General features: G+C 35.6%; 1 protein-coding gene across 1 annotated transcript in view; it reads right to left on the bottom strand.

Moving 5' to 3' along the window:
- Positions 1–6,330: 6,330 nt before the first annotated feature.
- ddx39b (DEAD (Asp-Glu-Ala-Asp) box polypeptide 39B) overlaps positions 6,331–23,200 on the bottom strand; it is a 50,584-nt gene continuing 33,714 nt past the window's right edge. The window contains exons 9-11 of the mRNA XM_028800600.2: positions 11,084–11,228; positions 6,818–6,965; positions 6,331–6,700 (exon numbers count right to left, since the gene is read on the bottom strand). Coding sequence (XP_028656433.1) covers positions 6,684–6,700; positions 6,818–6,965; positions 11,084–11,228 — 310 coding nt within the window. The 3' untranslated portion in view covers positions 6,331–6,683. The remainder of the gene's footprint in view (positions 6,701–6,817; positions 6,966–11,083; positions 11,229–23,200) is intronic.

The raw sequence follows: 23,200 nt of genomic DNA, 5'->3' as shown, positions 1-23,200 counted from the left end.
ATACCTTTTAAAGACACACAGAGTGTCTGAGTTAAAGGGAATATGCCAGAGAGCTGAGCATAAATGGAGAAAAAGTAAAGTGATAGTCCACTATGAAATATTGAAGGCTAAAATAACCGAATATAACATTTAATCTGCCTTGAGAGGCAGTCCTATTTCTCTAAAATTATAAGTCATAATGCTGGTGATCTAAGAGTGTTATTCACAACTATTGATTGTCTGTAAAACCCCACTCACTCAATGGAATACCTCGCCTCCTAAAAACTATTAGTGAAACTTGTAAGGCTTTTTCAATATTTTTTTAAACACAAAATAAATGATATTAGAAATAATATAGCACCCCCCCCCCCCCCCCCCCCCCCAAGTTAATTTGATTGAGTCCCAGCATTCCCTATTAAGCGAGTTAAATTCTTTCACTGGAATAGATCTACCCAAACTACGCAGAATAATTTCTCAAATTAAACCCTTTACATGCATCCCTGACCCAATATCAAAAGGCTTTTTCAAAGAAATCTTCGATATCCTAATTGATAGTGTACTTGACATAGTGAACTCATCATTAAGTGTTAAATCTCTGCTCAAGAACAATAATTTCAACTCCTATGTTTTTGACAACTTTAGACCAATTTCTAACCTGCCTTTCTTAAGAAATATTCTAGAAATGGCAGTAATTCAGCAGCTAAATGATTACTTGATTCAACATTCTGTTCTTGACAAGTTTCAGTCAGGTTTTAGAATAAATCACAGGTCAGAAACTGCACTGGTTAAAGTAGTAAATGATTTCCGGGTTAATGCTGACAGAGGCCGTCTATCTGTTCTTGATCTCTTAGGCATGAGTGCAGCACCACAGTATTCAGACCACAGTATTCTTATAAATTGCCTTAGTCAGTGGGTGGGCCTCTCCGGTAGTGTCTTATATTGGTTTCAGTTTTACTTAATAGGTAGAAAATTCTTTGTTAGTTGTGGTGATTATGCTTCGGAGATCCATGATATTTTATATGGTGTGCCATAGGGGATTTATTCTGAGTCCGCTGCTTTTTTCAGTCTAAATGCTTCCATTAGCTCATATTATCTCAAAGCATAAATTGAAATACCACAGGTCATTGCTTCTCCACCCTTACTAAGAACAGTCTGGATGAATTGCTGTCCTCCCCTTGCTGAGTCACCTGGGTGTCCTCATGCATAACGCCGTGTGTAAAATTCACACTATAACATGGCGTACGGACAAAATCGGAAATGTGCTTACGCACAAAAAAATCCAGATGCATAAATCTGAGCGTTCGGCAACTTCCACGCTTTTCCGCTTCATAAATCCCGGTCAGCGTGAAAAGTAACGCACGTGCATGCACCTGCTGTCCGGCACCAACTCCTCCCAGAATTACGCCTCTTTGAATATGCAAATCAATATAGATAGCCCTTAAGCTCAGCCTTCTGTGAAAAGACAATGGCAAAAGCAAGAGGGAAAATAGAAGAATTTCAGCGAATACCAAGTAGAGACAAGGAAAAACTTACTATTTGTTGGTTTAAACAGTGGTATAAACAACAAAAGGAAGTTGATCGAGTGACATAGTGTGTCAGAGAAACTCGAAAGCTCATGTTCACAGTCGCACAGTGCCCGAAATAAAAAAGAAGTTGTCACATATCAATGTCGCCGTGAAAAGGCGAGTCGTAGCCCACCGTCTGAGTATCATATGAAAGCTTATTAGAGTAAAAAATAGGCACACAGTGGGGAAAAAGCATGAAATGTCAACTTTAATCTCTAAATTTCCACTTTAATCACGTAGTTTATTTTGTCATTAAAGTAGAACAATATAAACTTCATCCTAAAATCGTTTAATTTACTAGTTTCTCAATCCCGTTGTAACTAAAGTAGCACGTTAAATGCTTTGTTTTGTATTTTGATCTTCTATGTGCTCTATGTGTGTGAATCACTACGTGCTTCCGGGCTTTCTCTTCCTCCGACAGGACACAGAATCCATTACATTCATGAAATTACAGCTCTCTGAATAATTAAAATACAGGTCACATTGCACTTGGCCTCTATTCCTCATGCATGTGGAGGTCCCACAGAAAGGCAGTCCCATGTTGCATTTCTGGCTGTGCCTGAACGGGCCCAGGAGCCACCCAGCATGCTTTAAAAAAATTTTCATAATTGGTTTGTGGTGGTATTTATTTATTTTGTGCATGCATACAACATGCAGGTGCCTTGGCTCCAATCAACAACGCAGACTGCATGTAGAGAAGTAATTACTTTGAGAAAATAGTACCAAGAATCTGTGATAAAATGTACATTTTCAGTTTACTTTTGTTGTCTGCCTCAGAAACGCAAAGGGCATGTTTTCTTAAATTGAAACCTTTGCTACTTCAAATTGGACATATTTGGTAAGTTAAGGCTTTTTTTCCTCACTGTGTCACCCCAGTGCCCATTGGCTCCATTATAAAACACAACAGCAGACAAGATTTTTTATAATTTTTTTTTTTTTTAAGATTTTTATAATTTTTAGAATATGCTTCATTGCATCTTTTAGGACCAACAGTGTTTTTTGGAATTATAACTTAAATCATTTAAAAAATGTATGCTACCAGCAGAGGTACCCAGTACTGCCCAGAGCAGAGACACCAAATTGTGAAAAGAAACTGACCAGGAGAGGAAAATGTGAGACAAGGAATTATAGTTTAAGATGGACTGAGTCTGCCCTGCAGTGGGCTGGCGCCCTGCCCGGGGTTTGTTGTGTAAACAAATCAAATCAAAAACCGGGAGTGTGCTCCACTCGATGTTCTGGTATACTCAGGTAGAGGAAATGGTCATCAGAACCACTTCCAATTGTGCAATATTTCTCAAATATCATATCTTTGTGTATCTATATTATCAATTAGTTTTGATGAGAAACAATAATTTACCTCTATTTACAGTATAATCAAACTTTATACAGGTGCATCTAAATAAATTAGAATATCATCAAAAAGTTAATTTATTTCAGTAATTCAATTCAAAAAGTGAAACTCCTATTCATTACACAGAGTGATACATTTCAAGCATTTATTTCTTTTCATTTTGCAGAACATTTTGGCTTGCAAGTAATAAAAACTTAAAATTCAGTATCTCAGAAAATTAGAATGTTACATAAGACCAATGAAAAAATGATTTTTAATACAGAAATACACTGAAAAGTATGTCAACGTATGCACTCAATACTTGGTCAGGGCTCCTTTTGCATGAATTACTGAATCCTTTTGACAATAGCTCAGGTGAGTTTTCTGGCCAATCAAGCACTGTGATACCATTGTCATTAAACCAGGCATTGGTACTTTTGGCATTGTGGGCAGGTGCCATGTCCTGCTGAAAGATGTAATCAGCCTCTCCGTAAAGCTTGCCAGCAGAGGGAAGCATGCAGTGCTCCAAAATTTCCTGGTAGACGACTGTACTGACTTTGGACTTGATAAAACACAGTGGATCAACACCGGCAGATGACATGGCTCCTTAAATCATCAGACTGGAAACTTCACACTGGACCCCAAGCAACTTGGATTCTGTGCCTCTTCACTCTTCCTACAGACTCTGAGGCCTTGATTTCCAAAAAGAAAAGAGAACTTTGGACCACTGAGCAACAGTCCAGTCAGTTTTCTCATTAGCCCAGGTAAGACGCTTCTGACATTGTGTCTGGTTCAGGAGTGGCTTGACACAAGGAATGCGACAATCGTAGCCTATGTCCCAGATTTGCTTGTGTGTGCTGGCTCTTGAAGCACAGACTCCAGCTGCAGTCCACTCTTTGTGAATCTCCCCCAAATTCTTGAATGGGCTGTGCTTCACAATCCTCTCAAGGCTGTGGTTAACCCTGTTGCTTCTGCATCTTTTTCCTGCTATATTTTTTCCTTCCACTCAACTTTCCATTAATGAAAGCTTCTATAGCAATGACCTTTTGTGGCTTACCCTCCTTGAGGTGGGTGTCTGACAATCTTCTGGACAACTGCCAAGTCAATAGTCTTCTCCATGATTGTGTGGCCTACTGAACCATACTGAGAGACCATTTAAAGCCTCAGGACATCTTTGCAGGTGTTTTGGGTTAATTAGCTGAGTGAAGTGTGACACCATGAGTCTACAATATTGACCTTTTTCACAATATTCTAATTTTCTGGGATACTGAATTTTGGGTGTTCATTAGCTATAAGCCATAATTTATTTCAGTAATTCAAAACGTGAAACTCATATATAGATAGATTCATTACACACAGAGTGATATAGTTCAAGCATTTATTTGTTTTCATTTCGCTGATTAACTTTTCAATGATATTTTAATTTATTCAGATGCACCTGTATTAAAATATTTTTCCACTTAGGGAAGTCGAAAACGGTGGTGGAATTAGTTATAGTCACCTAAAAACATAGAAAAAGTGTTACTATTATATAATATTGGTTGCAATAAATTGCTATAGGTAAAACTGCATTTAACTATATTTAATTATGATAGTGGAAATAAAACAAATCATCAAATGTATTACCAGGAACACGATGGGAACAATAAGCTGCTACATCCCAATTACATCTTTATATTTACATGGCATGTTCAGTGTTTACACATTATTCTTACACTGATGGTGTATATATTAAAATAAAATTAATAATAGTTATTGAAAGAATATGTGTTATATTGAATACAGTGTTTAACACCATGTACACATTTATATTTTCAGGATACAAAAAATTTGGATGGTTGTTTGAATAAAATACTACTTCTGGTTGAGTAATTTTTCTGCAAATTTCCTATCTGTTTGCTTTTTATCATTAGAAATATATGTACAAAATTTAAATAATCTGTAATTATAACTATAGTTTACTTGAAAATTTGTGAAAGTATTCAGTTAAAGTACCACTTCTGGTTGATAGGATTTCTTATTTTTGATATAAAGCATGTGTACAAAACCTCATTGACCTAGTTCAAAGTGTTTTTGAGTTATTGTGTTTACACACTGACAGACAATTTCAAAAATGGTATTTTTGGACTCAGGAAGGTCTAAACCATGCGCACCCTGCGGTGGGCTGGCACCCTCCCCGGGGTTTGTTTCCTGCCTTGCACCCTGTGTTGGCTGGGATTGGCTGCAGCCGGCACCCGTGACCCTGTAGTTAGGATATAGCGGGTTGGATAATGGATGGATGGAAGTGCAATGGCTTATAGAACTCTTCAGTTACAGTATATGCCAGTACTCTTTTTGAAAAATTACAACAACTTCAGTCAGGCTCAAATCACACTATAAAAAAGGGTGCCTGGAAAGACTTTCCCTTAAAGAACTAATGCTTATATAAAAGTAAAACATACATTTTTCATTAAATATGATGCTTTCTTAAAAATTGGTTAAATTTAGAGGTATGCTGAAGTTGTGAACAAGATGAGGTTTGTTAAATCTTGGGAGGAGAATTTTAGGTTGAAGACCAGAAGATGACAGAACAAGATTTTTCAGATTGATCATTATATAGTCCCCTCCTCTGTGCCTACTGTAGTCCTTTAAATACATGAAATTGTTACCATATTTTGGAAGAAATTAAACAATCACTTGTTTCATGGAAAACTTTTTTCCTTTTGTTGTGAATTTTGCTCTCAATTTTCATCCTTTTCAAGCAATGCTCATTGCACCACTTTTGTTCTCTACTTCTCTCAAACATCTATGACTGAGTTCTTGGGGGGGAGCGCTGTCAAATGGGGAAGTTTCAAGTTTTCCCTTACTGATGTTCACGACTTTTCATTTCCTTGTTTCCTATTTACCTTAGAAGTTGAATGTTATAAATATGTTTACAAAAAGTATCTGACTATGAAAAGTACAAATATAAAACTTGCCCTTGAAAATTTTTGATTCAGTGGAAAAATATACATAAAAGCCTATTAGCAAGGCAAACAGACATTAAGACATGAACATGTTCTTAATCTTTAAAGGGTAAAAAGAGACCATAATGTGACATTTTATAAGCAAGTACTACAATAATACCCAATAGTGTTGAAATATATTATGTTTAATCACACCCATAATGTGCAAAGATCACTTTCTTATGGGAAAAACAAGGAACTGGAACATCATCTTTTTTATATAAAGAAACTATTTACAAACATGTCTACCATTGTGTTTCTATTGGTTAATTATTATTGGTGCAAAAAATTATTAACTGTACATTTAAACAAGGTGGAGAAATATATTTTACAATGACAAACTTACATAGATGGGAAAGTTGCTTTATTGCAGGTGAAACAAATATCAATTTATATTTAAATGTTTCAACTATAATACTACCTACTGATATATAAAAAAAAGAAAAACTTTAAAACAAAAAGAAAAGACAAGTTTCATTTTCAAGTCTAACTGGGTTTATTCAAACAACCACAGAACAAATTAGCAAACACTGGTATATTCTTGATTACTGTAAAAGAGGCTTTCTGCAGCCTGTCATGCACAAACATACATAGACATCTTCAAAAGAGTTTAAAAAAAAAAAAAAAAAAAAGAAAGAAAGAAAGAAAACAAATAAAAAAAATGTACTAATGTAAAAAGGTTCGGAACATTTTAACAGCTTTCCACATAAAACAAATGGATTATGTACACAGTCTTGCTCCTTCTGGAGAGACTAGCCCTGGGATGACTGAGAACATCAGTCTTCTTTTCTCCCACCTCAGGAAAAACTAAAGTGTGTCAGTCATTTATCTTGTTGGTTCAACTGTTAGGGAACAGAGAATAAACAAAAAGTAATGAATGTAAACGCACCTACTTTAAATTTACTCTTCATAATTTTATTTCTAGTTTAAGAAATAATGAAAAAAAGTAAGATACATACTGTAAGATGCAATATCAATCTCATCAGGCAGCTCACTTATGTTAACTTCAAACCGGTCCTGAACATCATTGAGGATCTTTGCATCATTTTCATCTGACACAAACGTGATAGCTAGGCCCTTAGTGCCAAATCGACCAGCGCGTGCGACCTGTGAACAAGACAAAATGTTTAAATACATTCAGGCAAAATTACCCCCTTAGTATTAAACAGTCAATCAGTGGCAGGGCGTAAAAAAGGAGCCTTATGATTTACAGTATCTTTGTCATTGCTTTTAGAAAAAGACAAAAAGGTTTATATAGTAAATGCTTCTATGCAAAGTGAAAAGAAAAAATATGCACCCACCTATAGCACAATTGTTTCTAAATTACAAAAAAATTGAATTTTAGCAAAACAATAAACAATAATGTGTAATGAAGATCACACCTAAATTAATTACCAAACTATTTATAACAAATGCACGACAGGATTGAAATGTGTAGTATTGTAATACATACATCTCACACTTGAATGAAAAAATAACATCACTTGCATCATTTCATAGTTTTAAGTGTGAGGAAATGGCTGAAAAGGGCATCTTGACAACGTGCAGTTACTGAACGTCTTGTGATACAGAAGGATATCATGACCTTAAGGATTTTCAGTCACAGCTTTCATTTACATAATCTGTTATATTAAAAAAGTTTTCTGTCTTGTCCACAAAATTCAGCCTTGACCACTCCCCTCCACACCGCTCGTAAAATCATTATTCCTACTGTGCACATACTCTCTCCGTACCACCCCGTGACACTCTCAGTGCTGCTATATCGCCCTTCAACACAGTTGGTTAATGGCAAGGCAAAAAAGCAAAGTATCTGTTCAAGGATATTGAGTTTTAGATTGTGATATAAAAACAGCAGCAAGAGCGGATGATGAAAGTTGGGGGAAAAAAAAAAAGCCGCACATAATAAAAATGAAGAACAAAGAGAATCATCCAATAAACAAGAGAAAAGTATCCTGAACAATATGTTAACAGAAATGAAAAAATGTTTATACAATGCAAATTACAGGATATAGTAATTCATAATACTGTTTTTGATGAGGTGTTAATTTTTTTATTTACTTTTTATTACTTTTATTTCTAGTTTTTACTACATTTTATTATTCATTGGTATTTAAAATAGACAACTGTAGTGAAATACTTAACTTATTTTCTATCTGTAATAACTAAGGACCAAACTATCTTCCTTCTGTGCCCCACATACCCACATACTCTTCTATATACCACCTCTTTAAATACAACTGCTTTCTCTAATGTAGGGACATCCTGACTCCCTTTGAGTGGCTTGGCCGCAGGATAGCAGGCGCCCAGTGCCTGCCCCCAGGGGTTGGCAAGTGAAGTGAGCAGGGAGCAGGACCCTATATAAATATAATTGTAAGCTGTTTGGATGTCTGTTTATTTGCCAAACACACAAACACAGTGTAAACCAAATTTTGCATGTGTGTTGCTGTTGGTTGAGCTTAAAATATAAGCTATGTTTTCTCAGGAAGAGGAGTTATAATGAGAAGGGGGTAGCCCAAAACTAAGGCAAAAGTGGGACAATAATTCTTATCAGGCAGCCAGTGTGTGCTGGAGCTGATGGGAGCACATAAAGTTTTCTAGCCGGCAAAAGTGTGATATCAAAAAAGACTATAGGCATGCACAGTGTTCGATAACAATGTTCTTGTCTAAGTTGTGTAAATTTTTTTTGTCTCATCATGGGTCAACTTTACCCATGTTGAAATTCCAACCTGAACAAGGCGTGTACTTTGGATGTCTTTAAGAAAATAACATTGAGTGCCATGACCATCAATCATGTAGAGTGATGTCCCTAGCAACTCTGTTATATAGTGCTTTGCGATTTGCCACAACAAGCTGTAGCAAGTCACCAGTCTGGGTGGGCTTTTCTCTGTATGTGTGACAGAGAGTTGACATCCAATGAGCACTCTACTGGAAATGCAACGCACATAATGACTACAAACTACAGTTGCAAGAAAAGAAGGTCTATTCTAGCATCATCAAAAGTATCAAAATATCAATACGTATCAATTTTAATATTTAAAAAAAAATGCTTCAATACTCATTTTTTCATGGTATCAATTTTACATCCTACATCATGAAGGCACTTGAACTTCACCATAGCCCAATTTCTATCCACTCACAGTAACACGGCAGCTTCAGCAGTATCAGAGCTTTCATCAGCATGGTTAACTGAAAATGACGGCAACCAGAGTGCTGTATGGAAATACTTTGGCTTTGTGGTAAATGGGGACAGAAAACCAAAAGACACATACAAGACTATATACAAGATTCACAAGTAAATACAAAATATTTTGAAAGAAATCATTTCTAAATTACAGAAACATTAATAAGTATAAACCTCCGTCAGTTCCTAGATTTTTAAACTCTTGAGCAAAAACCTATTTAATCACATTTAATGTATAATGGTATGGCGCTACAACTTTTCAGTACTCATTTGCATTAACAGTGGCACTACTCCTTGTGCTCACATACTTTCAGCTATGCTTTAGAGCATATATTTAGTACAGTAGCAGCAAAACAAAAGTAGGTAGTAGTCTCACAAAAAGACATGCTAGTCTTTTTGATAAAAAATTTGGATGTTGCAAAGACATCGTAGTTTTTTCACAACAATATGCAATGCACACCGTTTGCATTTATGCATTTATGCAAAGTCTGTAAGTGTGTTAGTGGTTTGATTGTGTGTGACTTTTCTGAACAATTCTTTACAAAAGATCACTTTAATGTTCTTTTTAATAAATGTTTAACATTTTTTAAGAATATTTTTACTGAGAGTAATTGGAATAAAATCTAACTGAAATATCCACTCTTGTTCTAAGTTAATTTAAGTGGCCAGACATGACTTCTTGTTTCACTGGAGTATAAATGCAGGTGCCATACAGGCCAAATTTCCATAGTCATCCATCACAATGAGAAAGACCTATGAATTTATTAATGATGTTTGACAAAATTTTGCTGAACTGTACAAATCAAGAAATAGCTATAGTAAAATAGCTAGACAGATGACCAAGGATCATGGCTGGAGAACTGCAGAGTCAAAGTCTTCAAAACTATGATCAGATGCCACCTATATAAACAAAAGTTGTTTGAGAAGGTTGCATGAAAAAGGCCACTGCTGTCAAACAACAAACTCAGTCTGCTAAATGTTACAGAAACATCCAAAATGGCACATATTTATGGTTAGATGAGACAAACAAAATAAAGCTTTTAAGCAACATACACCAGAGGTTGGTTTGACATAGAGCGAGTAATAGACATGCAAAGAAGTACTTCATCCCCATTGTGACGCATGGTGGTGGATCTTTAATGTCGTGTGCCTGTTCTTCTGCCAAAAGCCCTGGATAACTTGTTAGAGTACATGGTATCTTGGACTCCATTAGGTATTGGCAGATATTAAGTCAAACCTTACTACCTCGGCCAGGTTGCTTGAACTGGGCTGTAGCTGAGTACTTCCCGGAGGGCAATGATCCAAAGTCCTCTGACCTAAACCTAGGACTAGGATGACCTCAGATCCTGAACTGTGTGTTGTTCAACCTTGAAGAAGACTCAGAACTGTTATCTTGGCAAAGAGGGTTGCACAGTTATTAAAGGAAGAGCTGCCAATAATTGTAGCCCACATACAATGAAAGAAATATTTTTCTTAAATAAGATTATCTTCCCTTTAACACTAGAATTACCAAAGCCTACAAAAAAACTTGTAGATCCGGCCCACCTTAAATCCGTTAGCTATTCAATTCCCTTTTTTTACAAAGCACCAAGAAGGAGAAAAAACAACCACTAGACCAGACCAAAGTATCACGGTTACGTACCTAAAATTCAGCCATACTAAGCCTCTCAACATTAAAATCATTGCCTATTCCTACCTGTTCTGTGAGAAAAAAGGCTACCATTTCAAAAAGACACAAATGCAGTTGAATTAGCTTCTTTCAACAGAACATATTGTAAAACAAATTAATATTAGTATTTATAATTTCTGTATCATATCCCATATGTGTTTGCTGTCAAATATTTCTTACCTGTGGCAAAACCATGGTTGACATTAATATGGTTTTCTCTTTCCTTGTTAACAAAAATTTAGCTAAACATAAATTTGAAAATCACAGATGAAATGACATTTTTCCTCAGAAAGTTCAGAAAATCAAAGGCAGTTAGAATTTATACAAGTTTATATATAAATATATAATAACTGTCAAGATCATTATAATTCTCACCCTATGAAGATATGTATCAGAGTCTTCAGGCATGTCATAATTAAAGGCAATATTAACTCTCTCGATATCCATCCCTCTACCAAAAAGGTTAGTGGCCACCAAGATCCGACGCTGAAAATCCTTGAACTGCTGGTAGCGAGCCAGCCTGGAAAGAAAAAAAAAAAACCTTGTTGGTCATTTACTTTGATTGATTTTAAATACACCAACACATTCACTATTACAAAAAATAGTAAAAGGAAAAATATGTTTTATCTGGTCAAAGTCATATATTATCATAAATAGGTAACTCATGATTTTTTATAGCAAAGTAAACAATGTTCAGGAATATGACAGGGCAAATTCAGTGTATAGCTTTTTTATTTTTCTTTATAAAAGTGCCTTTTGCAGAAAGTGTCAAAAACAGTGTAACACCATAGAAAACAAAACACAGTTACAAAACAAAAAATAAAACTAACTTTTCAACAAATGACCCATAAATCAGAACAACCAAAAATGGCTACCCATATACTAACCTAAAAATGTGCTTCTTCAAACTGTTTTTAAATATATCAAGTGTATCAGCACCCCAAAAAGTACAAGAAAGGATATTCCACCATTTCGGTGCAGCAGACTGAAAAGCCAAATCCCCACGAGTCTTTAGCCGAGTATGTGGAATAATAAGAAGGCCCTGGTTAGATGACCTAAGTGAGCAACTGATAGTATAATGTTGCAAAAAATCTGAAATACATTGTGGTATTTGACCATGTAGAACTCTACAGTATAGGTGGATACTAAAATTTTAAAACGCATTCTGAATTCCACTGGTAGTCAAGTAGTACTAATAATAAAAGGTGCCATTTTGCTTGGCTTTTCTCTACTGGTAGCCAATAAAGAGAAGATAAAATCGAAGTAATATGAGACCACGTAGAAGTGACGTCTTGTTTAAACATATAAAGAACTGCAATAATCAAGACGTGACAAAATAAAAGCATTTACTAATGTCACCATTTGAGCCTTCAATACTATTGTTCTTAGCTTTAATACAATCCTCAGATGATAAAAACTAGAATGAGATAAGGACCTAACATGAGATAAAGATCGGTCAGACATAACACCCAGGTTCCGGATGCAAGATTTAAAGTTGACTGAAACAGCAAATAACCTGAAACTGATCTCTGTATGCAAATTTAAGGGGGCAATAATTAGAACCTTTTTTTTTTTTTTTTTAATTGGGCTGTAAAAAAATTAGCAGCTAGCCATTTACTAATTTCATTCAGGCATTCAACTAGGGCATATTACTTATGGAGGTGTTGTCGCTTGAAAGAGCATGAAAGCTGAATATCATCAGCATAAATGTGACACAAAATATCTTTAAAATAACTTAAAATTTGAGCTAAAGGAAGAATGTATAAGGAAAATAACACTGGCCCAATAACAGATCCCTCCGGTACTCCACATGACAAGGATGCTGAGGCTGATATGTACTCGCCCACACGGAGAAATGTCTTTCTGGCAAATAAAACGAAAACCAGTCTAAGGCAGTCCCAAAGATATCCACATAATGATTTAACCTATTAATTAGAAGCATATGGTCTATAGCATCAAATGCTGCACTAAGATCCAAAAGAACAAAGACCGAACACTCCTCAACATCAGCAGCCATCAGAAGGTCAATAGTCACCTTAAGAAGTGCTGTTTCTGTGGACTGTTGTTTCCTAAAGCCAGACTGAAATGGATCTAACTTTTGATATTTATTAAGAAAAGCAGTCAGCTGTGATTCGACTACCTTTTCTATAACATCAGCCAGGAATGGGAGTTTCTAGAAGGCCTCAGATTATTAAAAATTGGCAGGAAATTAAGATTAGATTTTTTTTCAGCAAAGGCTACACAATAGCACACATGCACTAAGTTGGAACAAGCCCAGTGAGGAGACAATTTATCATGGATGCCAAATTTGGGCCAATCAAGTGAAGAACTCCTAAAACTACAGAAGCTGGAAGAATATTCAACATACAAGATGAAGGATTTAAAGTCTTGATTAAAGTGTGAAGACTGAGAGATACTGGGGAAGATTAATTCAGACTGAAAAAGCAAGGGGGATCAGTTTGCACAAAGTATGGAAAAGCAGAGATATTTGATCAAATGGAAGTAACTTTCTCAACAAAAAAGTTGAGATTATTATCACAATCCATATCTGAAAAAACAGGAACACTAACAGAGACAGGAGAAACAAAGTTAGAAATATTGTCAAACAAAACTTTGTAATTAAGTGTGCTATATGATATTAATTGCTTAAAATACAAAGCCCTAGCATTCCTCAGTGTTATATGGGCAATGCAAATCTTTTAAATAATTAAATAAATGTGGTAAACTTCCAATTTAGAGGCCTTGCACAAATGTTCAGTCTTCCAACAGTGGCACCTAGCACTTTGAATAGATTAATTTAGCTAAGGCAAAGATTTACTGACCCAGCGGCTGTGATCGGAGTTAAAAGGTGCAATAGAGTTCAATTAGTACATTGCTGATTAAAAGAGTAAACCAATGCCTCAGCATCATTCCATCAAAGTCTTTTGAGCTACTACAGTATAAAACTGAGCTACCACAGCATCATTGATAACTTGTGTACAAGTAAGTTGTCTAACAGGTACAAGATCAAGAGATTATGGCACAAGATACATTTATGGTCACTAAAAATAAGATCACAAAGATAAATACAATCAATATTAATACCATAAGTAAAAACAAGATCAAGCGTATTCCCGCCAATATGTGTAGGACCAGAAACATGCGGAATAAAATTACAATTTTCAGTAATACACACACAAAAAAAAACAAAAAACAAAAAAACAGAAAAAAAAAAATCATGCTGCATTACAGTTCATATTGTTAATATGGAGGTTAAAATCACCCATAATTATTACATTCTCCAGCATAATTATTCATGATAAAAACTCAGAAAACTCTGATAAAAATGATGCAATAGGACTAGGATTCAAGTAAATCAAAATGTAATATATATATTATATTTTAACCCCTCTTAATTCTTTGGACTTTTGTTGATCATTGGCTGAGCTTTCAAAGTAGCAACTTCCTTTTAATATATGACATGCCTTATGGAAGCAGTAGTATTTCAGCTGGGACATTAAATTTATTGGATTAACAGAAAATATGCAATATGCATCATAACAAAATTAGACAGGTGCATAAATTTGGGCACCCCAACAGAGATATTACATCAATACTTATCTGAGCCTCCTTTTGCACATATAACAGCCTCTAGACGCCTCCTATAGCCTTTGATGACTGTCTGGATTGAGGTATTTTTGACCATTCTTCCATACAAAATCTCTCCAGTTAAATTTGATGGCTGCCGAGCATGGACAGTCTGCTTCAAATCATCCCATAGATTTTCAATGATATTCAACTCATGGGACTGTGACGGCCATTCCAGAACATTGTACATCTCCCTCTGCATGAATGCCTTTGTAGATTTCAAACTGTGTTTTGGGTCATTATCTTGTTGGAATATCCAACCCCTGCGTAACTTCAACTTTGTGACTGATGCTTGAACATTATCCTGAAGAATGTTGATATTGGGTTGAATTTATCCGACCCTCGACTTTAACAAGGGCCCCAGTCCCTGAACTTGCCAAACTGCATGATGGAACCTCCACCAAATTTGACAGTAGGCAGCACGTGTTTTTCTTGGAATGTGGTGTTGTTCTTCCGCCATGTAAAGTGCTTTTTGTTATGACCAAAAAGCTCCATTTTTGTCTCATCAGTCCAAAGCACTTTGTTCCAAAATGAATCTGGCTTGTCTAAATGAGCATTTGCATACAACAAGCAACTATGTTTGTGGCGCGAGGGCAGAAAGGGCTTCTTTCTCATCACCCTGCCATACAGATGTTCTTTGTGCAAATTGCAGTGAATTGTAGAATGATGTACAGATAACACCATCTGCAGCAAGATGTTCTTGCAGGTCTTTGGAGGTGATCTGTGGGTTGTCTGTAACCATTCTCACAATCCTGCGCATATGCCACTCCTGTATTTTTTTTGGCCTGCCAGACCTGGGTTTAACAGCAACTGTGCCTGTGGCCTTCCATTTCCTGATTATATTCCTTACAGTTGAAACTGACAGCTTTTTGTAGCCTTCCCCTAAACCATGATACTGAACAATCGTTGTTTTCAGATCTTTTCAGAGTTGCTTGGAGGATCCTATGCTGTCACTGTTCAGAGGAGAGTCAAAGAGAAGCACAACTTGCAATTGACCACCTTAAATACCTTTCCTCATGATTGGACACACCTGTCCATGAAGTTCAAGGCTTAACGAGCTAATCCAACCAATTTGGTGGTGCAAGTAATCAGTATTGAACAGTTACGCGCATTCAAATCAGCAAAATTACAAGGGGACCCAAATTTTTGCACAGCCAGTTTTTCACATTTGAAAATGAACTGTGTCTTATGAACCACATCAAGCCCACAACCACGACCAAATAGCCATGGCGTTGTAACACAGGCACTGTTTGCTGGACAAAGCTCATTCAAATGGATTTTACTCATGTCCTCCTGACATTTTTTAGTCAGAAACATAAAATCCAAGTTTTCACCCATGAACATGTCCCCCAGGAGAAAAGATTTGTTAGAATCGATTGAGTATTAAACAGTGCCATCCTGATTCTAAACACAGACTGATCAACAACTGAGGTCAAAGAGAAATGAGGTAATCCACGGAAGACATTAAGTTCCATCTCATTGATATCTTCTTATAAGCTGCAGCCTAACGCGCAAGCAAGCAGTTGGCACAGCACAGATGGAAGGAAAGATGGGTCCCACATACAAAGGGCATGGGCGATAAAAAGCAAAGAGCTGGGAGGACAAGCCACAGGTCAACGCAGAATCAATGCCAAGCCTAATGGGATCGAGGCACACATCAGGAGAAAAATGAAAAGCCAACCCAGCACAGCCAAAAATGTACTTGAATGCCAGCTCATGTGCTGCACCGTTTTTTTCGCCCCTTTTAGGAAACTGACCAAGTACTGCTGGCCAGCAGTAGTGGAGAAATCAGGTATTCAAGCCAGGGCAGAAGGAAAGTAAAGTTTTTATCCTTCAGTTAGAAACTTTCCCATACAACTTTAATAAAGATACTCAGGGATCTTACTATGTTTACTTAAAATGCAGCTAATTCCTGCTTTTGATGTTTTTATTTATTCAATCATCAGATATTTTACCTGTTATTAACAAGATGATTTAAGTCAAGCTTAAATGATCACACTCTGGAACTGGAAAGTAATAGAAAATCTAGCATTATATTAAGTGACTCAGCCTCACAGATTCAAAGTCCTATAATTGAGTCCGGTCTCGGGCTTTGGCTGTGTTCTGTCTGCACTGTCTTCCTGTGCGTGACAGTCTTTCTCCAGTTTCAACAGATTGTTTCATTACACGCTCAACACATGATTATGATGGAAATACTTGTTTTAAATAGAATAAATGTAATAAAGGCAGCCCTGTGACCGGGGACATGGGGTGCTCTGAACATGAGAAACTGTGAACTGGCCATAGCAGGAAACATCACTAATGATACTGATATAATAGAAAACTTTGATTTAACATAACTTCAAATAACTTTGCACATCAAGTGAGCAATTTCAAAACAAACTTCTTCATATGAAAGTAACATGACAGACAGAGAGGCACATTTTCAAACATACCACTGTATACATGCATTCCTTAGGGAATAGACAAAATCATTGTTACAAGTCATTTTAATGAAAAGAATAGGTACTAAAGACACACATAGCTTTTAAAATATGTGCAATGGAAAGGGGTAAAAAGGTTTGTAATATGGTGCACAATAGCCAGTAATGAAAGCAGTGATGTCATAATAATAGATTTTTTGTATTCAATACCAATGAAGGTGAAATGTTTCGATACTCGATACCAGAGCAAAGACAGAAATAAAAATTTAATGGCTTTGTATTAAAGTACCTCAATTACTGAAGTGAACAATATTGTTCCTATTTCTGTAACACAATATAAAATATACAAATACTAACAGTAATAATAGCTTCAAAATGGTAATATATCCATCAAGTAGTTAACCAACTATATTTTAAGTAAACTTAATATTGGCACTCAAAGATCAAAATACAATGCAGGGTCTGAATTTTAAAATGTGGCAGAGATGTGGGACAAAAGTAGTATTGCCATTTTCTCAGTACTACCGATACAGTAAAAAAAAAATCTGTTACTGTTACATTTTCAGAACTTTGGCATTGGCCTGCTATCAAAATATAGATGGGTCTGATATCTCTAGATCAGTGTTTCCTAAACTCGGTCCTGGTGAATCTCTGTGGCTGCAGGTTTTTGTTCCAACCAGCTTCTGTTTGAAATTTAAGTCCTGGGCTAATTAAGTGAACTGATATTTCCCAAGTTCTGTGTTTAGGGAACAATATAGAAATTAGAAAACTAGGTTTGCTAAAAAAAAAAAAAAAAAAAAAAAAAAAAAAAATTTAAATGTACCAAGCAGTTATATAGGAATAATGTATTTTTTTTCTTTTTAACAGTATTTTCATTCTACTTTTCTAGGTCTTCTAATTGTTTAATTAATCCATTATTTACTCATTAGTGGGTCAATTGCTAAAGTACTTGCAGCCTTTGATTATTTAGTGTTGTTTGCTTGGGGGAAAAACTGCACAGAGAAAGGGCAAAGTATAATGAAATCAACAAAAGAGAGCTAAGCATTTAAATTTATAGCAAAAGCAGAAATATTTCTAAATGTCTTATAAATGTCAAAATCATGCTGCTATGCTTTTCTGAATGTCGAATAAAAGAAAAAAAAAAAACAGCTAATTAAATAAGATCATTGCTATCAGGTGTTGTCACTGATTAGGAGTCCGTTTGGAACAAAAACCTGCAGCCACAGGGGTTCACCAGGACCGAGTTTGGGAAACACTGCTCTAGATGAAGGAACACATTTCTCAGGAAAAATAATTAATCACTTCAGTAAAGTCATGCAGGTTAAACTGAACTGTTGAGACTGCCAAAAATTAAATGGCTAAAACAAGCTGACAAAATTATGTTGCAAAATTCACCTGAAATACCCTCAGTCCTCATGTCACTAAGGTGCAACTTTTACAGAGTAAAGGATTAACAGATACATAAAATAGAGATGACTTGCATCTGTGCAACTCAAGAAAGACAAATATATACTCTGAGAATACCCAAGAATAGATGTCAATATATAACAATATATACATGAGAATAAATGCAAAGTATTTCACCACACTCTCCAAGACTTGTTCTTTTTACTCATTGGTAATAGTGGCTTTACTAGCACCACTGACCAATTTGGTGAATTTTTCTACATTTTTTTTTTTTTAAAAACACATTCGAAAGGAACTTGCCTTTTGAAATTCCAAACTGACTCACACAATTAAGACATGTGGAAAATTATAGACAGGTGTATTTAAGACACAAACCAGGAAGCATTTATAAGACAAGGCAGAAAGGTTCAACTTTTAAAACACATTTGGATATGGTATGGTCAAACAAGTTATCTATTATTTAATTTAAAAAGCATGATTTTTTTTTCTTCAAGCTTAAGATTAGCAAATAATTATTACTATACTAAAATGTATAGAATGTGTCATGTTTAAAACTTTACTTCCAGAGATAAACTTCTTTTCATTTAAAGATTCAATGAAACGTATAGTTGAAACATGAATGCCCCTACAATTAATATAACAACTGCATCAACCTGTCCTGTAATCAATAACAATTTTTTGTTATTTGGTTAGAGCATACTTTTGCAAGTGGTGCCTTTTAAAGTCTATTAAGTTATTTGAAAAAAATTTCAAGAATACAAAACATTCACATAAAATGTTTTGGATTTTATTATTTTGTTGTCATTGGCATTCATAGTGAAAAACGACAACACAGATAAAACTTTAATCAAAAACGTGCAGAGTTTGTAAACAAGCAAACTTCATGGTACTTAGTGAATAGCAAATGTATTATCATACTAATTGAGCACACTGGACTCGCTCTGTGTTAAAAGGTTATTCTTATTTCATTATCAGCAGATATCAATGCAAAGACCTATTTACTGTGCATTCCTAGGCTATCTGAAACTCCTCCATCGGGCTTATCTTCTGCAGTAACACTGTTAACTGATGTTTGTTTTACTCTCCACGGCTGTCAATTGGACATGTGTATTATAGAGCTGCAACAACTAATCAACATTATCAGCAATAATCGATCACAGGTCTACAAAATTTTTTTTTTTCAGGTGCCAAGGTTTTTTGAATTGATTTAGGGTATTTTGAGGGTGCTGAATTCAAAAATCCCATTACTTTTGCTGAATTGGTTCTACTTTTGGAGATAATGGACATCCATGAAAATAATGCATTCCCCCAATGCGACTTGTGTGTGATAACAAATGCAATAGCTTTTGGTCTGTCTTTTGAGTCTTTAACAGTGTCTTAGGTAATGAAACATCCCATATAATTATTTTGTATTTCAATTTGTAGGCCTACAATATTATAAAGGCAACTTTTTGAAGCCAGAATTCAACTGTGAATTTGCAGAGGAAAGAAGTCGGCTACAGTATAAGTTTGTCAACCCAGTCTTGGTTTATACCCAAAAAGTTCTGTCTTAGTAAGTATATAAATACGTGTAAAAATCATGACTTCATCAAGAAGAACCTGCATCAACAATCTTGATGTATTCTGCTACATCTGTGGAGAGTACATGGTTGAAAAACAAAGAAGAAATATCACAGACTTTGTGCATCGAGGATACCTGGCTTATTTTGGAATACAGCTTGGAGACCAGGATAAGTCTTGGGCTCTACATATGGTTTGCAAAACATGTGTGGAGCACCTACAACAGTGGACAAAAGGTGAAAGAAAAGGTTTAAACTGGTGTGCCAATGGTATGGAGAAAACCGAAAAACCACCATGACGATTGTTATTTTTGTGTTGTAAAGATTAAAGGCTTTAATCGTTACAAGAAAGCTTGGAGGGATTATCCTGATTTGGAATCAGCAAGACGACCTATTCCACATGGGAATGACGTTCCCATACCAGTGTTTACTAGACTACCAAACCAGCCACTGTCAGACTTTGAAGAGAGGCAGGGATTAGAGTGTATGGCAGGTAGTAGTAGTGGAAGTGAATTTGAGGGAAGCTCTTCGACGCCTTAACCATTAAGAAAAAAAGAACTCAATGACCTGATTCAAGACTTACATCTGTCCAAGCAAGCATCTGAACTTTTAGCATCCAAACTTAATGAACGAAATCTTATAAAGGTGGAAGTTAAAATTACAGCCTATCGAACAAGAGAAGACAGGCTTCAACCATATTCAAACCAAGAGGAAGAACTTGTATACTGCAATGATATCCCAGGAATTGTACTTCAAATGGGACTAACAGAATATCGACCAGAAGCCTGGTGGCTTTTTATAGACAGCTCCATTAGAAGCTTGAAATGTGTTCTCTTGCACAATGGTAACCGTTATGCATCTCTTCTCATTGCTCACTCAACAAAACTTAAAGAAGAATATGAAAATGTAAAAATCGTATTACAGAAAATCCATTATCATGAACATCACTGGTCGATTTGTGTTAATCTGAAGATGGTGAACTTCTTGCTTGGACAGCAATCTGGATACACAAAATACCCATGCTTCATGTGCCTCTGGGATAGCAGGGCAAAGCAAGATCATTGGACAAAAGTGTCATGCGCTACAAGGGAAGAAATGATTGTTGGCGCTGCGAATATCATCAACAAGCCGCTGGTGGACAAGAACAAAATCATTCTCCCACCGCTTCATATTAAGCTAGGATTGATGAAGCAATTTGTTAGGGCTTTGGACAAAAAGGGTAATTGCTTCAAGTACATTTGTAGATCATTCCCTGGACTGAGGATGGAAAAACTAAAAGCTGGAATCTTTGATGGTCCTCAGATTCGTAAACTCATGAATGATTCCAATTTTACCAAATGCCATGAATGACGCTGAGGCTTCGGCCTGGAAGAGTTTTGTCTCTGTTGTGAAGAACTACTTGGGTAATCACAGAGCAGACAATTATGAAGAATTGGTGCAAGATATGCTTGCTAACTTCAGAAATTTGGGAGTTAATATGAGCATAAAGATGCACTATCTCCATAGCCATTTAAACAGATTTCCAGATAACCTTGGAGACTTCAGCGAGGAACAAGGCGAGAGGTTCCACCAGGATATGAAGGTGATAGAGGAGAGATATCAAGGCAGATGGGACATACACATGATGGTAGACTACTGTTGGAGTCTCCAACGCGATTGTCCTGATGACACACATAAAAGGAAATTGCATAAACAGCGTTTTTTGATGCATTGACATTAATAACAATTAATAACTAATTAATATTGTATTAATTAATAAAATCATACATAACATTTTTCCTGTCACTGTTAGATATTTTTAATTTTATTTGTATGATGTTAAGACTGTTTACTTACTAGATGTAACTAAAATAAAAATATTCTTGCAATTCTAAATGCTTTTCAAACGTGTTGCATTGATTAATTAATTAATTATTAAATATCTCAGAAACTAGAGCCAATCTGGCGAAACCAACGTCATATTCTTAATCAGCACCATAAACTTAATATAAAACCGTTCAGACATCGTTGGCACCAAAATCATTGTATACCAGTGAAAAACATTGGCAAAAAATTGTCATTAGGCTTAATACGGTGTGGCATGCAATTGCATCACTACTTCTCTCAGCTGTGAATGCAAACGGTAAGCAAGTGGCAGAAAATGACAGTTCGACCCAAGACTTTCAAGGTTTGTGAACACTTTACTCTGAACGCAGAAAAAAAAGGTTGAGAGTTGCAAAATGTGTAGGTCTGACTTCTTATGGCACAAGAGATCATCGGAGAAGCACAAACATTTGAACATAAAACATACTGATACAGGCTCTGTGGAGGAGTTAGACTTGCCGTCATCCCAGTAAGTTAAATGTCACTTCAGTGTTATGTGATACAGGTACATTATATGAACACAATGTTTGCTAGGCTAGGCATAATGACATGACTTTCGATTTGAAACAAGGAATATTTCAAGTCATAGTCCAGCCCTATACAATGCACTAGCAATTAAAACACTAGCGCATGAGACAGAGTTCTCTCATGGGCGACTAAAAATATGTGCCATTAGACACTAGCTAGTACACGTTCACATTTTCACTTGCCATATTTGTTTTTTTTTTTTTTTTTGTGCTGCGGTCATTCTGCTAAATTATGGTGATGCATTATAAGCTTGTATTCACGTGTAACATTAGCGTGTATGTGCTTAGAAAAAATGGCTGTGAAGAAACTTAAGTACCAGTCCAAGCAAAATCCCTAATTGATTAATTCAATAAAATAAATCAACAGATTAATAGATTATCAAAATAATCGTTAGTTGCAGCCCTAGTATACAGTTAGCATGATTTCCCTAAAACTCAGAAATTTTGATTTACTAGTCTTATGCTGTCAATACAAATAAGTGGAACAATTACTAAATACATACTAAATATTGTATCACAATGATCAGAGTTAATTATTATTATTAATTTGGCAGATCTTTTTCCAAAGTGACTCGCCAAAAAAAAAAAAAAAAAAAATATGAGAGGTGAGTGATTATTATAGGAAAGAGAACTAAATTCTAAAATTGAAAAGGTCAACTGTTCCCAAGAGTAGATGAAGACTTGTTGTCTAACAATAACATATTGCTAAATGTGAAACTGTAAAGCCTAATAAGTGGACAATGTTGTAAACAGAGAAAAATCAGACCACCTAATTCAGTTAAGTTTATTGGTTTTATATTGTGACCTAATCTGTTACTTCTTCGCAGAACATATATTTCTTTCTTGTACACAAACATCTGATTGCTATTAATGAGTGAATATGTATGCTGAGATTTCAAGACACTGCCCAATTAGAATTAGAAAAGTATTCACTGAAACAGCCCTTAAATAGCTGCAATTTGAGTACATATATAGCTATAAATATATGTATCTATACAATCACTGCATAGTGATTGTATAGATACATATAGAACAATTTATATGTAATTCAAAAGATCATACATCTGTTTTCTACACAACAAACCA

The sequence above is a fragment of the Erpetoichthys calabaricus genome, chromosome 1 (assembly GCF_900747795.2).
Source record: "Erpetoichthys calabaricus chromosome 1, fErpCal1.3, whole genome shotgun sequence".
In the NCBI taxonomy this organism is placed as follows: Eukaryota; Metazoa; Chordata; class Cladistia; order Polypteriformes; family Polypteridae; genus Erpetoichthys; species Erpetoichthys calabaricus.
The sequence above is the reverse complement of the archived record's forward strand: the minus strand, read 5'-3'. Positions and strand labels throughout refer to the sequence as shown.